General features: G+C 42.8%; 1 protein-coding gene across 2 annotated transcripts in view; it reads left to right on the top strand.

Annotated features, from left to right (window-relative positions):
• Nucleotides 1–18003, top strand: part of LOC119656233 (protein amalgam-like) — a 111181-nt gene that overhangs the window by 55896 nt on the left and 37282 nt on the right. The window contains exon 1 of one of the 2 annotated variants that reach the window (XM_038062650.1): nucleotides 7173–7393. The exons of the other annotated variant lie outside the window; for it this stretch is intronic. Within the exon in view, the coding sequence (XP_037918578.1) occupies nucleotides 7342–7393 (52 nt within the window). The 5' untranslated portion in view covers nucleotides 7173–7341. Of the gene's footprint in view, nucleotides 1–7172; nucleotides 7394–18003 lie in introns of those variants that run through there. 2 annotated transcript variants of the gene reach the window in all.

The following is an 18003-nucleotide window of genomic DNA, read 5'->3' as shown; positions in this document are numbered from 1 at the left end:
TCCTTTTGAACCGTTGGTCTGCCTCCGTAGTAGGCAGTACTTGGATCTTCTACTAGGGAGTGTGCATCTCCTAAGTGTGCTCATATGCTTTGAGTCACATGGAGAGTTCGTTACGTCGTGGCGCCTGTTTTATTAGTTTGGTATAACCGGACCTTTATGAAGGTCTGCGCATTCAAAGCTTTTGCTGGCCAGCCTGAAATATTTCTTGGCTTCCAGCATGCTGGTGTTCTACCCTATGGTTTCTCCCCTAGCCCAAAAAAAAACAAATGCCAATTAATTGTTATGGGTGAAGCCCCCGTTGTCGTTCCAGGACATACCATGCGCCAGTGCAGGCCCGATGAATATAGAGAGATGAGGAAGACCGCCTTTCCGAAAGGTGTTTACATCACCCAGTTTCGTCTAATAACCTGCGCCTCCTTGCATTTTTTCTCTGTTACTTCATTCGAGGGCAGAAGCGTTGAAGTTATCGGCAATTAGCTTTGGACTACGTCCCTTTGCGTCGAGAATAAGGTTGTCAAGCAATCGTATTGCATTCCAAAGCGTACCACCATAGGCCTTTCTTAGGCTCACGATGGAATCTTCTCCTAATTTTGTTAATTTAAATTGATCTCCCAAGGCAGTAGGTACCGATGTTGACGTATCATTATTACTGGATGTTTTTCACTTCACTTGGGGATGTTTTCCTGAAAAATTCGCCTGACAATATCATCGCTGCTCATACGATAATGAATATTGCAGATAGCTTTGCTTGGATTACCAATGAAAAAAGTAAAATTCTGTCTTAAAAATTCAGTTCAAATTTAGTGTTAGATACACACCTGCAAAGAGTGGATATTAATCTTAAACAATTAATTTTTTTTCAAAAACAATCAGTTTTCATGTCACAAGGTCAATCACCTCCAATTGTAAAAATCCGTCTGAATAGTGAATTTTCTTCCATTGCAATGCTATAGCAATCTCCATATAGGTAAAAATAGAAAATCAACTAGATATTTTCAATGTTTCATGATGGAGCTTCTGTCTGCCTGCGAGTTTTCATTCTAGCCTACTAATTGGGACTAATTTTAGTCGATTACTCCGTAAACATTGACTTCACAACAGACTCAAAGACTCTTATAGAAGTGCCTATTTAGAATGGATTTTGAAGTAATTTCTTTTCAATGAAAACTAAAAGATCCAGATCTATTCGATAATACGGAGGTATTCATTAAAAAAGAAAAGTAAAGCACGCATGGGGCTGTTAACAAAAAAAAAAGCATTTGTGGAAATATTTGTACAATCTGAATCTGCCATTATCAACTTGTAGTCACATTCGCATGTGAAAAATTGCATCTGGGGCATCTGAGAAATGCATAATAAACAATTAAGTATCTTATTGCGATATTGAGTATTGACATCTTCAATTTAGTCGGAGATTGTAGGCTCTTGCAAATTTAATAAATATTCAGAGCCTTTAAACTGATAATGCGTCCGTCAAAGAAATGATCACTTTCAACCCCCCGCAGTCCCCACCTTTCCAACAAATGTCAAATCTAAGATCTGCTTCGGAAAGTGCAAACCGAGACCTTTCATTTGATATCCCACATGACTATATTCTGTGAAAAAAAAATTTACACCTCCTTTTGCGTGTATGGGGACCTTCCCTTGAATTCGACGTTGAATTATGTAACTCACTATACGCGTGAGCGTTCACAGTTCCCATTTTTCGTCAAATTTGGCGCGAATCGCTGTAACTGTCTCCGAGAAAAATGCGTGTGACAGACCGACAGACAGACCCAGACTAATAAACCAATGTGGACGAAGAGAAGGTATATAAACTTACGGTGCAGGGGCTCGGAACCTCAGTACCGGCGACTTTTGGGAGTGGGCAAGCAAGCTCCTGGTCATCAATATCCCTCGACTGCAGTGGCTTAGTAGTGGACAGCTTGGCCACCGTGTTTAAATCGAACACATCTCTTCCTAGAACACCCATTGCAAATGCGCAGAAGGATATGCTCAAGGGACAACATTGGCCGTTAAAAGCCGTTGTGACACCAACCGCATTCGAGCGGAAAGATTTAGGGGAGGCCCCTTAGTATCAAGAGTCGGATCCCGAAAAGCTCAATGATTATGAGATCTCCCCAATATCCAAGGCGGAAAAGGACCTGGGCCACCGGAATCTCGTTGATGCCAGCAAATGTACGGAAAGAAGAATGAAGGCTTTAGAATCGAAGCCCGACCTGGAAGAGTCATCCTTCATTTTGATTGGAGCGAAAATTTTTGAGTTGTCAGAATTCATCAAAGATAAACATAATGTGCACCAAGCAATCAAGCATATGGTAGGAGCCATAAGGGTTCAATACAACAAATCGCGGAAAAATAAGAAAGATTTGAAGACGAGCCCTAAAATTACTCCTTCGACGATGACGCGGATGGGCAGAAGAAAGACAGGGTTCGGGAAAAGGAAGACGAACATCGAGGACATCAGCAGGTTGCCAAAAAACAAAAAGGCGTACCATCAGCTTTTGAGAAGGGGTCTAGAACATCGGTAGGCGGGAAAATAGTGCCTAAAACACCAAGGGAGCCGATAACTCAAAAGGTACACGACGGTTAGACTAAGGTCGAATCAAAGAACCCAAAAAAAAAAAGGATAGAAAGAGGATCCGTTTCGAGGCATTCATTATTTCAAGTACGGGTAGTATGTCCTATGTAGATATGCTAAGAAGAGTGAAAGCTGACCCTGATCACAAAGACTTTGGGGGGATGGGAGAGGCCCGGAGGAACCAAAAGGGAATCTCATGCTAGAACTGAAAAGGTCCGAAGAGAGCAAAGCCGAAGGCTGCCGCATCCAAGGCAAAAATTTACATGGGGAAAGTGCTGTCGTGCGTACTCAAAAGCATGAGATCGCTATACGGTGCAAGGACCTTGATGAGGTCACTTCTAAGGCGGAAATCCGCACTACTTTGGCAGAGCACTTCAAGCTGTATGACTTGCTAGAGGTACCCATTGTAAGCCTTGAAAAGGCCTATGGAGGTACACAGATGGTGACCATCTGGCTGCCAGTAGAATCAGTGCGCAAGCTGCTCGATGTCAGGAAAGTCCGTATTGAATGGTTTGTTGCCTTAGAGAGCAAATCTCATAGAGAGCCAGCTCATCCTTATTAAGGGCTCTGCACAGCCGGGAAGTCTTCCTTTCATTTTCCAGTTCCTTACATTATGCTCTACGTTTTACGAGATTGTTATATTCACGCTGTGAGTTCCGGGAGTTTAACAAGTCTTCATTCTTATTGCTTTTGCAAAACGATTTCGAAGTCGTCTGATTGATTTCCTGCGTCCTTTCAGTTCTCGGTTCCACCATGGAACTATTTTACCGCGCGGGAAATAGGAGAATCCTCTTCAAAACACTCTAAAAGTATGCGATTCAGAGTTTCCAATTGATCTTCTATCGCCAAGGGAGTCCTTAGTCGCCTAGGGAGCTCAACTTTGTCGCCAAGAAGTTCATTGAACTTTGTCCAATCCGTTATCCTATGATCTCGCCTTTGTATTACAGGCTGTTCGCCCGCAATAGTTAGACTAAATTCTAAGTAACGGTGTCTAGTTTCTAATCAACTTTGAAGGGCAGATTGTTAGGTCAATTACGTCAATTCTTCTTGGCCCCACGAACTTAGGGGCATTCGCTACTGCTCCAACAAATATGCTGAGCGTTCGCATCACAACCTATTAAAAGTTCAAGGCCTCTCATGGATTTCTTCTACCGAGCCTTCCTCCCCCGTATTTTAGAAGAGTTCGGCAATAACGTCACCGACAGGCCGGTCGTAGTCAGGTTTCTTCAAAGTTCGTCTCATTAACGGAGTTGCTGTACTATCCTCTCTGGTTTTCCACTGAAGTAGAGAGCCTGTCTTTCACAGATTTCCCCTGGGGGAAATATGAATTTGGTGAGACCTCCAAAATCCGTGCCTCGCTGGTGGATTTGAAGTCTGTGACTTCTTGCCACTTGGAGAGTTGCAATCCTTTGTTTCCATCTTCATGTGCTTTTGGACACTCTTAGTGTAGTAGTAAACTATCACAAGATCCCCCACCACGAGAAGACACCAAGACACACCAAGACAACCCACAAGTTGTTTTATGCGTCTTAGGTTCATCATCCGAATCGTAACACAATATCCTCTCCCGGGCAAATTGTATGACTATGTGCACCAGGTATTTAGGAACGATCTAGATCGCGATCTCGTCTTGATGCATTGCAGCTACTGTTATTTAGATATCATCGGCGAAGTCAATTTTTGTCAAGTTGTCCGGAAAGCGTAACGTCAACACTCCATCGTACATAACTAGCCATAGGAAGGGACTTAGAGTAGAACCCTGTGGCACCTCACAATGTGTCGGGAATATTTTTAGCCCATCGTCCCAGTCGCAGTAAAGTTTTCTCCCAAGGAGAAACTCAACAACAATTCGCAGAATGTAGCTTGTCGAGTGCCTAATTTTTTACGTCAAGGGTTAAAACTGCACAGCATTTTCCTTCTTATATTGGAGCCTGCGCCAAACCAGTCAACATGCTGATTGCATTGACAGTTGATTTCGCCTTACGAAACCTGAATTGTTTGTCGGAAAGGTCTTCTTTTTCCCCAACAGCGAGCAGTCAGTTGTATATTGCTCGTTCAAATAGTAGTTGACCAGTCATATCGGTCTATATGAGGAGGGGGTCTATGGTCAATGGTTTACCTGCCTTCGGAATGATTAGAGCTTTTGCAGCTTCCATTGTTCGGGAAATTCTCCTTCCCTAAGGCATGAAGACTTGGGCCATGAAGACTTGGGCAAACATTCCAGTCAATCTTTTCGTTGCGTCTAGTACCTCCTCATTTACCACTACCAGAACTTCGTCGGGATTTACATATACTGAAAGAAGCAGTCGTTGACGTTGTTTTCGAATACGCTTTGGAAAAGTAGGTCTTGGGCCGCTCGACAGTAATTCAGATTGAGTTGCATAAACTTCATTTGATCTTATTTATAAACGCCTTTCTGAACACTGGGCATTTACTGCTTCGAGCAATGTGGACGCACGATTTTGGGCATTCCGTTGCAGTCCTTTGCAAAATGGTCTTGTTCTCCACATTTGCTGCACCGATTTTATCTGTCTTGTGAGCTAGTGCAAGCTTTCACTATGTGACCATACTCCAAGCACTTGTAGCATCTATACACTGGACTCTGTTCCCGTATCTGAAAAACCACCCATCCAATTCATACTTTGCCCACTGCAATCCCCTCTTTCTTTGCTTCGATAGGAAGACGAAGTCGTAGCACATTAGACTCACTCATCGATTGTAATTCTAATTGGGTTTGCAAGGCTTCGCAGATCTCAGACTTTGTGATGACTTCATCCAAGTCCTTGCATTCGATCACCACCAAATCCTTACTCATTTTGACTACCGCAGCTTCACCTAGTGATGCTTCAATTTTCTTTCGTAGGCCTTCAACTCCATCGTCATCAGCTTTAAGTTCGAACAACAGGTCGCCTTTCTGTGTTCGTCTTATCCGCGTGACATTTGTACTCAGATCAGTCAAGGAGGCATCTGCTTTGACTTTGCGTAAGATTTCCGCGTACGTCAACTCGCTGGTTTTTGTTATTATCAGCGCTTCCGGCCTGATTTTTTGCAGCAGGTTTTGTTAGGTCCTACCTTCGTCCAAGTGTCTTCAATGCTTTTTCGGATGGTCAGGTAAGCTCCCGTCTTTCTGAGGTTCCGCCAGCATATGTTTCTCTTTTTTTCGTTTCCGCTGTTCTTTGGGGTGGTTGCACTTTTTCACTTGGGTCGCGTTGTCGTTTGTTTCGAACTTCCGAGATATTTTTTTCACTTTGGAAGAGTTCTGTCCTACAGAGCTTTATGGGAAGGGCTGTCTTCTGTGTGGTTTGGGTTGCTCCGACAACCATCGTTTTCTGTTGGCTTATCGGCACTATTATATTATTATCGGCACTATTCCTTCTGCATGTGCTTTCGTGTCCTCTTTGGCCTTGAAGTAGGTTGCTCTGATAGAACGCACCTGATCTTTAATCGGGTGACGCACGTTATTACGTTGATTAACATACTCCTTTGGATTATTGATCATCGATCCCAGCATCGTGAATGCGTCACCCTCGGTTTCAGTAGTAACTACACCGCTGAAATCGCTGGTGGTGATCGTACTAACTTAGCGCTGAAAGGGTCACTTACGCTAAAAGATAACAATGGCGACTCCCCACTGGCCATTTTGTTAGTGGAAGTCCATCGGAATCCTCGGCTTCCTCCACTATTTCCAGTAAATTAATTCAAAAAGGTGAAATTGTAATATTGTAAACTTATCCGCTTTAAGTGGGAATCGAACTTGGGCTTTATTCACCAACCGATTAATTCGAAATTAAAACTAAAATTTATTTGGTGTTATAAAGTGTGTAAAAGAAAACGTTCCGTGCTCCAAGCGAGAATTGATCTATTTAAACTTTGTTAGTAGGATTTCCACCACTTGGTGGGATCATGCTCTATGTTATAGTCTATAATATTGCAATTTCGTGGTGCTAGGAGGAACTTAAGGGGGTTTTGAAGCCAATTACTAAAAATTATAATAATATACTATTATTAACTTAACTTGAAAGGATATCGTAATGGAGGGTATTTCGGAGCCTAGGCACCATATGATGGTAGCTTCTCGATGTTTTTTTCAGATTTTTCGTTTGGGTAGTTTCTGAGAATGGGTCTGTTAAAGAAGTGATCACTTTTGACCCCCACACTTATCACCTTTTCAATAAATGTCAAAACTAAGGTCTGCTTCGGAAAGTACTAATCGAGACCTCCCTTAATTCGATGTAGAATCATGTAACGTATTGTATGCGTGGCCGTTCACAGTTCTCACCTTTCAGCCAAATTTGGTGTAAATCGCTACGATGGTCTCCGAGAAAAATGCGTGTGACAGACAGTAAACCGATTTTAATAAGGTGTTTTACACAAAACCTTCAAAATGGCTAGCCTTCGCCGGGAGCTATTTTTACATTTCAGATAATGACATTATATTATCTAAAATATTTGTACTTCGGGCAAAGCAGCATAAAGAACGTCAATGGTAACAAGGAAAAATGATATCGGCCACATGATACCAAATTTTTAGTTGATTTTATTGAACTGATAAACTGATTGATTATGGTTTGTTGACGCGACAAGAAGTCAGTTGGTTCTGCGACTTCACTTATTTCAGTCGAGTTCAATTTTTCTTTGTTACTTTATAAATATATTTTTTGAGCGAACCTTATAAATAATATACGGATGTATATATATATATATATATATGCACAAATGGCAAAAATTTTGCGGAGACAACGAGAATCGTTCAGAGTACAATGAAATTAATTTATTGCATGCTTGGAGCTGGTCTTATTCTACTGACGGAAAGTATGTCTGGAGGACAACCAGGATAATAATTGCAAGGAATACTTCATTACACAAAGCTTTAATGGTGGCGGCATTGTTGATTTTCTTCATCTTATGTGAACTTGTACCATATACCAATACGTTTTAAACGAATATTATTGTAAAAGCGTGAGAGTGAAGTGAAACGTTAGAATATAAAATTTATTTTAACATTTTTAGCAACACCAAATAAATTCGAAAATATAGTGAAAAATTTGAACCAATATCCAATATATATGGGATATTTGAAGACGTTGCCTGTGGCTCTTGTCTTGTGTATATAACTTTTTACATCAGTATATAAACATGAAACCAATAATATTTCTGGAATCAACATATCTATCATTTCAAAACAGTTGACTGATGATTTCATTCAGGGCAAAAGCAACTCATCAGACGCTGTCTCACCTCTACTCTCAGCCTGGTTTTGGTCTGAACTTACGACGGATTTCGGTTCAATATAATTCGCACTCACGTCGTCTTTGCGATTATATATGAATGGCGATTACCATCTGTCGCTACTTTCGGTCAATCTTTTCCCGGAGCAGAAGTGAGGCAGCATCTGATGAGTTGCCTCTTCCCTGGATGAAGCCGTCTGTCAACTTCTTTGATAAACTTGGGTGTTTAACCCAAAAAGGGTAGTCCGCGGACTACAAGAGAGGGAGTAAGTTGCTTCACAAGTCGTCCGGTCCGTCATCAAGTGGATGCGGACTCAGGATTGCCAGCATCCCCAACAAAAAATATCTATCATTTATTAACCATAAAGTTTAACATTTTTGTCGAACCAAAATAGGCGGCTAATCATGTCTTTACAGTTCGCTCAAGGCTGGGGTATATGGTTCACGCTGTTGAAAATATAAGGAATGATATAAGGCTGAATGGTCTCGGTAGGCACATCACACGACCCGTTGTATCTGGCATCCTTACCCGAAATTGCTTCTGTCGACTTTAGGTAATCATTAATTGATTTTAAACGCTCAAAAGTTGCAGTGAATTCACAGGTCCAATTATTTGGTCAATTTCATTTGACTTTTCCCATGTAAAAACTTAATGGTGCTTGTATTCCTACTGTTTTGGGTGTGAATGGATCACTTTGATTTCAGCTGGCAAGGGTCGTGTTTCCTCTTTTAAGACCTCCTAAGAAACACTATTCAATATTGCTTCAATTATTGGAACAAATCTCTTAAGTGGTTGGCGTTCTCTTCAATTCTCCTATTGAATATATCTTAAATCGGGGTCACTAGTTTGGGAATCATCAGCTATTGCGAGTGAGTTTTTAGATTAGTAAATGAATTTTGTATGAACTTAAAACCTCTACTCATTACCGTAGAGTTCACGCTTTGAGAGCTCGAAGATGTTTGCTTCACCGATCGATGGCTCTATTTAACGTTCGAACCACAGTGTGTCTAGCACAAAATATCAACACTAAAGGCGGCACCCACACTAAATGGTATGAACTTGCGAAGCATATCCGCACACATCATCATTATCTACGGGGCAACAACCGGTATCCGGTCTGCCTTTCTAAGGAACTCTATAATGAACTTAAGGGAAAAGGAGGATCAAACGGTCATCCTGAGTGGCCGAAGACGACCTAGAGGGAAGAGCTATCCCAAAAATCTAAAAAGTTGGCGAAATTGACCGGAAAAGTCCGCCCGCAAAGACTGAAGCCCCATCAAATTCCTCGGTTGACACGTTCTTGCACACCTTTGTGCTAGCCAGGCTTGGGAATGTGGAGGAGTCCTTTGAGCGCTTTGATCCCTGACATGTCACTAGTACAAAATTAATGTGTCTACACCGATGCGTGGGTCCGCACTGAATCTAAAAATAGACAACAAACAAAGGAATTAGCGACGCCTAACGATAAAAAAAACCAGAACGCGAGCTAAACCTGCAAAATGAAAACAAGTCGGGAAACCGGAAGCTGGACGCTTCAGGTATGAAAGGTTTTGTGTATTTCTTAGGACGTAGCACGTAATATATCCATATATTATGTGAGAGTATCCACTTTCGGGTGATATTGACATTCGTAGTCTTCAATTTTCAAAGAAGCAATAAATTTGAGGTACTATAACTTTGTTAGTAATAGTGAGATTTCCACCAAACTTGGTAGGATCATGCTCTATATTATAGCCTATACCACTGCAAAATTTCATGGTACTAGGCTGAACTTAAGGGGGGTTTCTAACCAATTACAATCTAGTAGTAGTAATCTACTATTATTAACTTTATTTAAACAGATATCGGCATGGAAGGTATTTCGGAGCCCAGGCACCATATAGTAGCAGCCGCCTGATTTTTTTCAGATTTTTCGGTTGAGTAGTTTCTGAGAATGGCCCCCTTAAAGAAGTGATCACTTTCAACCCCCGGCGCTCCCCACCCTTCCAACGAATGTCAAAACTAAGATCGGCTTTGAAAAGTACTAATCGAGACCTTTAATTTGATACCCCACATGACTATATTTGATGAAAAAAAATGTTACACCCCCTTCTGCATGTATGGGGACCCCCCCTTAAATTCGATGTAAAAGGATGTAATTCACTGTATGCGTGAGCGTTCACAGTTCCCACCTTTCTACCAAATTCGATGTCAATCGCTATAACCGTCTCCGAGAAAAATGCGTCTGACGGACAGACAGACAGACAGACAGACGGGCAGACAGACAGACAGTAAACCGATTTTAATAAGGTTTTGTGTTTTCCAGGAATACATAAGGATTGGCAAGATCATTGTCTTGTACAGTAAGAGCTTTCACCCTATAATGAGACGTTTCGAACGAAACAGTTTTTTTAAGCTGAATTAGGCTCTGTTGTCAGCCAACAACCGTGTGCAGATTTCATTATCGTAGCTGTTATCGATTGTGATTTTCAACGGCCTCAAAGTTGTAGTCTCCTATCTTTATTGTTCTGGTTTGACCAGTGCGATTCGATGTTATTCGTCCTTTGTGTCCTTTTAGTGATGACGTTGCCATCATGTACAAGATCCCGTGTCGCCTTTTCAATCTGGATGAAGGTAGACTGTATGTCTTGTTGTTCCGTCATCAGTATAGGCCAGTAGTTGGGTGGTCTGGAAGAGGATGGTGCCTCTCGCATTCACATCTGCATCGCGAATCACTTTCTCCAGAGTCAGGTTAAAGAGGACGCATTATAGGGCATCCCCTTGCCTTAGACAGTTGTTGATGTTGAATGGTCGCGAGAGTGATCCTGCTGCTTTTATCTGGCGTCACACATAGTCAGGGTCAGCCCAGTCAGTCTTATCTATTTCGTCGGGATACCCAATTTTCTCATGGCCGTATGCAGTTTTACCCTGGCTATGCTATCATAGGCGGCTTTAAAGTCGATGAATAGATGGTGCAACTGATGTCCATATTGTAACAGTTTTTCCATCGCTTACCGCAGAGGGAAAATCTGACCCGTTGCTGATTTGCCTGGAGTGAAGCCTCTTTGGTATGGCCCAATGATGTTCTGGGCGTATGGGGTTATCCGGCCTAGCAAGATAGCGGAGAATATCCTATAGATGGTACTCAGCAACGTGATAATTGCTGCACTGCGTGATATCTCCTTTTTTATGTATGGGACAGATAATGACTCGTTGCTAGCCGTCAGGCATTGACTCGCTTTCCTCCACCTTGAGCACAAGTTGATAAACCACTTGGTGTAATTGGTCGCCTCCATATTTAACTAATTCGACTGTAATTTCATCGGCTCCTGACGACTTATGATTTTTAAGCCTATGAATTGCACGGACTGTTTCTCCTATACTTGGTGGTGGTAGTATTTGTCCGTCGTCTTCAGTTGGCGGGACCTCCAACTCGCCGATGTTCTGGTTGTTCTGTAGTTCATCAAAGTTCTCAACCCATCGCTCCAATATGCCCATTCTGTCCGAAATCAGATTTCCCTCTTTGCCTCGGCAGGATGAATATCGAGGTGTGTAAGGCACCTGCATAGCCGGTAACAGCTGGTTTCATTTTTTGGCTGACTAGGAAACCTACTCCGTGCATATGATTTACTGGATGGCCGCTATAATATATGGTGTAGTGGTTCTTCTCCAGGAAACCGGTTCCAGTCCACATCCCTTGCAGCGCTGTTAATCAGCCTTATATTGGGACAAAATATCGGTTAACTGCTTAGCAGCATTCGATCTTTGCAGGGAGCGCACATTCTATGAGAAAATGCGCAAAACGTTATTCTGTTTTCGTTGCTGCCCTGCCCAACCCCCAACTTGGGGGAACAATTGGTGCAATTTGCCCAACCCCGAACCTGGGGGATCAGTTGGTGCAATTTGTCCCATTTTTAGGCGCGGTAAATTCGCCTTGCTCCTTCTCCGTCTGCAGTTTTTCATTAAGAAAGAACTCCCAGCGATCACCGCGTGAAGGTGGAGATAAGGTTTGGTAGTAGAGCTGTTGGTGTTGGTTCAGCAGCCGTTTCCCAGGTTTTACGCTTCATTAGATACAATGTGATTCTACGATTGTATCTTTTAAGACGTGGAACAAAACACATCGTTTCGTCGCTGGACTTTTCGACTACATTACATCTTTCGCATTGGGTAAAACCATTTGTATCCATCGGTTCTTTCCCTTTAAAATGGGGTTTTTATTTATAACTGTATCTTAAACGAATGTGAAGATAAAGGCATATCAAAGTTTTTCATATATAACTTGGCCATAAATAGATATTTGCAAAAATAAAATTCCTTTGCACAGTAAATTAGACGATGAACCCGAATATCAAAATTTCAGCTTAAGTCAAACCAAGATAAGAAATGTCCTCTTTAATTAACACTGCATTCTTATAAAGTATCCTCCTCAATATCGACCGTTAACATCCAGAAAGATGCTCTCTTCAGCCGAAACTGGCAATAGATGCTGCGTATGCGCTTTTTAGTGGCGTCAAAATGTCGCCAACGTGTTGTACTCACTCCCCCCTTAGAATAGGGATTCTAGCACTCGTTTCGTAGTGCACAATTATAGAAAGTATCTTTGGGAAACCACATATTATACATCTTCCTTTTTGTGAATATAATGAGCAGAAGAAAACTTGGGTGGAAAAGTAGGTTATTTTCGGATATCTGAAATAAAGCGAGATATGGCTTGCTTACTTGTTTTACGTCAGTTGTTATTTTAACATTATTATCTGCTAACTCTTAACTCTAACTCTCTAACTCTGTTTATCAGCTAATTCTCAATAAATAAACAATTTTATCTCAGAAACTTCAATTGAATCAAGCGGACATTATCAACACATAGTGTGTTTACATGAGTCAACAGCTTTCCTGATTATCGAAAAATTACTATAATTGTGATTATTATTATAAATTGGAATATGTACCGAGAAATTACGCAATATATAAATATGTTTAGGTACATTCTAATAAGGCCGTTCCAAAGTTGAAAAAGTCACTCATGTAGTGAAATAATAGAAAAAACAAAACAAATTCATGGAGCTATGTATATAAGGTTGCCATTAGTCCCTATGTGGGGCGATACCTACACAGCATCGTTGTGCATTCTTGGCAATATGCTTCAACTTACCACCAGGATTTAATGGGAAAAGTGGACTCTTCCTCCACTGTTCTATACCATGTACTTTTAGGCGAACCACTGAATAACTACCCTGGGGTAGTGGGTCCCATTACATCGTCCAAGTCGCAATGGGGCTATGACCTTTTCTTAGTTTGTGACCTATCCTTTGCCTCCTTTGCTTTCTGACCAACACCTGCATGAGTATCTTTTCTTTCGGCTAAACCAAAATCCGCACCTACGTACTAAACCACGCCCGTGCAACCGTCAAACGGTACACTATAGTTCAGGATGTGGTCAGCATTGCTGAGGTACTCATTCACAGCTGAGTCGACTGGTATCCAAAGTCAAATCACGATACAAATCCCACTGGCAACAATGGTCACTGTGGCATAGAGGGAAATGAAATCTCGGACGCTTTAGCGAAAGAGGGGTCAATCTCCCCTATGCCGGGACCGGAGCCAGCAATTGGAGTATCAGTAGCATTGGTTAAATCTGTTTTCAAAAACTGAGCACAAGTTTCCCATAATGACAGGTGGCAGAGCCTAAATGCTGCTCGACACACCAAACTTTTCCTGCCAGAACCGAACATACGTACCGCAAAGTTTATCCTGTCGAAAAGCAGGAGGACTTGCAGGTGTATTGTGGGCATTCTGACAGGCCATAATTCACTAGCTGGGCATATGTTCAGAATAGGAATTACCGAAGATGATACGTGTCCCTCTTGCAATGAGGAAGCGGAATCCACGGAGCATTTCCTGTGTGAATGCCTGGCCTATGGACGCATCAGGCATCAAATCTTTGGTGCCGATGTTCTCCAATTGCGACGGGTAGCATCACATCCACTAACGGAAATCCTACGTTAACGAATCGGGAATATTCCGTTAGACGGGGGAGGCGAGTACAATGGGCCAACACGGCCTGAGTGCTCAGAAACTGTAGCTTCTCCCCCACCATACACACACACACATGCCACCAATGAGATTTAAACCGCGACCTTCCGTACGACAGTTTTGTGATCTAACCATTCAGATACCCGAAAACACATATTTGGGTCTGCCAATATTTGACAGCATTTGCGACGGTGCTGTTTTTTTTCCGACGTACACTACATGCACTTTAAATTTGAGTCTATAGTCAAGCATTATACCTAAGTATCTAAATCCTCCTTGGTTATGGGCTGGCTTCCAACCCGAATTTTGAAGGTTCTTCCGGCTAGCTATCGAATCGGCTTCTATTTTGTGACATGTAAGCACTAGTCCGGTGGTTTCCACCTAGATCGCTTCTTTGACTGCTTCCTCAAACTCGTGGATGTGCTTTGCAACTACAACCACAGCACTATAGTCGGCGAAACCTACTACTTTTACCCCTTTTTGGTAAATGCAGGCGGAAGACTCAATCATATATGATGTTCCATAAGAGTGGATCCAGTACCCGTGAGGGACTCCAGCTGAGACGCGGTGCTAATTTGTGCCTTTGTCACTTTTGTACTAAAGTACAAAAGTGTTCATTCGGATGAGGGACGTTTTGACGGCCAATCAGTTTACTGAGTTATTCCTCACGTCCAACGTGACCATGATGCACACGGTGCAGTACCCTATTGACCACTGTCGTCATCTTTCAACTTCTATGGCAGTGGCAGCGCTGTCTACCACCACCTTTATTGCATCGACGATAGAACGACCTTTCCTGAATCCAAACTGCATATCGAAAAGTGCCTTTTCGTGTTCAGCTGTCTCGGGCAATCTATTGGCAAATATTTCCACCAGTATCTTCCCCATTGTGCAAGTGTCTAGACGGCATATTGGGCCATATGATGACGGCCAGGTTATTTGTTTCCTTTTGGCAACAAAACCAAACTCTGCTACTTCCATTGTTTTGGGAAACATCCCTCCGTCGCAGTATTTTGGCATTGCTTGTATAAACATGTCTGGTTAATTCATGGGCGGCCGGTTTCACTATTTTATTGGGAACACCATCAGGTCCCGGTGCTTTCATGTCCTTTATTTTTTTGCATACCTGCAAGAATTAGTCTTCGGCGATACGCGGTATGGTCTCTAAGCCATGTCGTAATTGTCTCGGTGTAGCCTTTTAAATTTTTTGAGCGAACGCTTAGCTTGCCAAAGTCCACGTCACTTATCTTTTATTGTCAGCGAGTCGCCACGGGAATTGACATTTTAGTGCCTTTTCGCTAAACTTCCGATTCTAGTAACACTGTTGCAGGTTAGTTCCGGTTAGAAGAATGTTGTCATCGAGCTTTCGATGTCAGCCTTCCGTGAAGGCTCCTAACTAATTTTGAGAGGCACTGTGCTACCCGCTGTGTCAGCCCAACCCGACGGTTTTCTTAAGGCTCGAATTGATTTGGTGACGACAATAAGCGTATAAATTGAGTGCAAGCTTAGCAATCATACTAGTGAATTCAAGATCTACCAAAAGCATCTACCGAACTAAGTAGTACGCCACTCAAATTGTATAGCGCAACTCCACGCTTGAGCCTCGCAGAGCCCTGTCTCAGATGTGGACATAACCACAATCCCCCAAACTCCCACTAGGACGTCAACACCATGAATTCTTCTGAGAAATATAATTCGGTTTTCGTGGTACCAGATAACTTCTGGTGAGACTTCATTGCCGAAGCACTTCAACTAAGTCCCCGTGCAGTCTCAGGTCTGATCGTCCAAGGTCTTGGAGGATTCGCTTACTGCATCATGATCAGCAAGTCATTGCGGGATACCATGTTTCTTAATGGCATCAGGTGAAGGTTCTCTTTGGTCACTTGGTATTGATTCGCTCAGCAGAGTTGTCGCGCGTCTATTTCCTCGTCACCTCAAAGTACCCCTTTATATGGACAAACCACACATGGGTCGTGCTCTTGCAAAAAGGGTGGTATATTTAAAATCCGTATTGCTGATATTTTGAAAGAATATTCCATTTGCGGAGAATGTGTGGACAGAGGATTTGATGATGGGGAGGTGTTGTATTCATTGTGTTTGAGATGGAGGCAACCATTCGCTGCTTTTGTTGTCAGGCAGCGAACCACACTCAGCGTTGATTCACATAACAAAGGGATCATCACTACCATGCCCTCCATTGGCATCACTCAGCAAGTACCATGATCCACATCTTTCAAGTAAACATGCATAGAAGTGCAACTACTGATGACCTGATGGGGCTGATGGAGCAAGAAAGAAGAGCTGACTTGTTACTTCGCAGCGAGAAATACTGAAATAGGAGCTCAACATCGTGGTATGCTGGTATATCTGGCGCTGCTGCTTTCTCGGTCAGAGATATTGTTAACTTGCGAGTATGGGCACATGGTCGAGAAGACGACTTCGTTTGGGTTCGTTGTACGGAAATTACGTTCTCCATAAACTCGCCACTTTCGAGGTCGAGACTAGAAACACGGAAGAGAGAGTTCTAGTCGGAAGAAATTTTAACGCCAAAGCCCTCGAATGGTACAAAAAGCTATGAAACTCCGAGTATCAACTGATTACTAAAAAATCAGTGCTTATCGGTGACCCTGTTCCATGGAAGCAGCGAAGATGAGGAAGGCTCTTTTTCCACCCCATCGGGGCGGACGCTTTCAATGAGGGAGTATATACTGAGAAATGTCGACTCAGCACTGTAATGAAGCTAGAGGAGGCGGTCTTGTCGATAAGGACAAAAAGCACCAGCACCTAGCGAAGCGTTGAAACTTGTATGTAAATACAAGCCGAGCTTGTTACTCAGCGCATTCAACGCAAGTTTGGCAGCGGGTGTTTTTTGCTCTCGCTGGAAGGTGGCGAGACTTGTGCTGATAAACAAGGACAAAGGCGATCCCGAAGAGCCATTAGCGTATTGTCTGCTTAGTATGTTGAACATGACGAGGAAGCAACTTGAGAAGGTTATCAAGTCAAAATTGACTACTCCGGGAGAATACTCACCAACATAATACGGTTTTAAAGCGGAGCGATCCACAAATGATGCCACTGAGGAGGTAGTCCACGAGGTAGAACTGGCTGCCACTATCGGCGAGTGGAGCTCCTTGTAACAATACCCGTAAGAAACGCCTTGAATTCTGCAAAGTGGTGTTTGAGGTACTTGAAAATTGAGTGAGGGACTATTTAAAGGACGTGTTCTGCTCTACGAGACTCGGGAAGGACAGCGCAAAATAAAGGTCACATTGGGGGCGGCTAGCGGATCTATCCTTGGTTCGGACTTTTGGAACGGCTTACACAATAGTCTTCTATGACTCGAGATACCTAATCAACTGTATCTGTTTACCGCACATTCGGTTGAGCAAACTCAACGCACACCAGGAATGATTATGCGGCGAGTAAGGAGATGAATGGCTGAACATGGATTTTCTCTAGCTCTGGAGAAAACCGAAGTCGTTGTCCTGATCAAGGAGAGGGTTTCCACCGTGAAACCATGGTCTTTTCCAAGCCAGCAGTGAAATTCCTCGGCATCATGATAGACGCAAAAATTAGCTTCTTCGAGCAGATTCGCAACACCGCGAACAAGGCTGCGGTTAGAATGGTTGCGAATTGCCGCCTAATGTCCAATGTTGGATGTCCGTTTTCCAGGAAGCGTCGCTTGCTGATGAGTGCGGTTTAATCCGCCCTTCTTTACGATTCCGAAGTATAGATTGATCTCCACAGTAAGGAGATGTACCACAAGCACTTAGGGCAAGTACAAAGATGAGGGGCTCTGCAAGTTGCGTCCGTCTATCGTTCCGTCTCGGAACCAGTAGTAAGGGTGATAACAGTAGTTATTGCGTTTATGTTCCTCAGAAAAGGCAGGGAATATAAAGAAGTTCTCGCTTGTGAAGAGAGTGTCCGTAGTCAATCGTCCGTCAATCTTGGGAAAGAGAATCGGGGATAGATGGACCGTGCTTCTCATAAAAGGCGTTGGCTCGCGGTTCAATTGAAAGCACTGTGAGGTTGACTGTTACCTAATCCAGCTGTTCAGCGGACATGGGTATTTGCAATCTTCATACAATCGGGAAATTACGGTTGTCCGACTGCATTTATTGAAAGAATGTGATGGATGATGCCTGCCATACCTTCCCTTCTGCAGAAGGTGGTGGTGCTCG

The sequence above is a fragment of the Hermetia illucens genome, chromosome 4, assembly GCF_905115235.1.
Source record: "Hermetia illucens chromosome 4, iHerIll2.2.curated.20191125, whole genome shotgun sequence".
Taxonomy (NCBI): domain Eukaryota; kingdom Metazoa; phylum Arthropoda; class Insecta; order Diptera; family Stratiomyidae; genus Hermetia; species Hermetia illucens.
The sequence above is the reverse complement of the archived record's forward strand: the minus strand, read 5'-3'. Positions and strand labels throughout refer to the sequence as shown.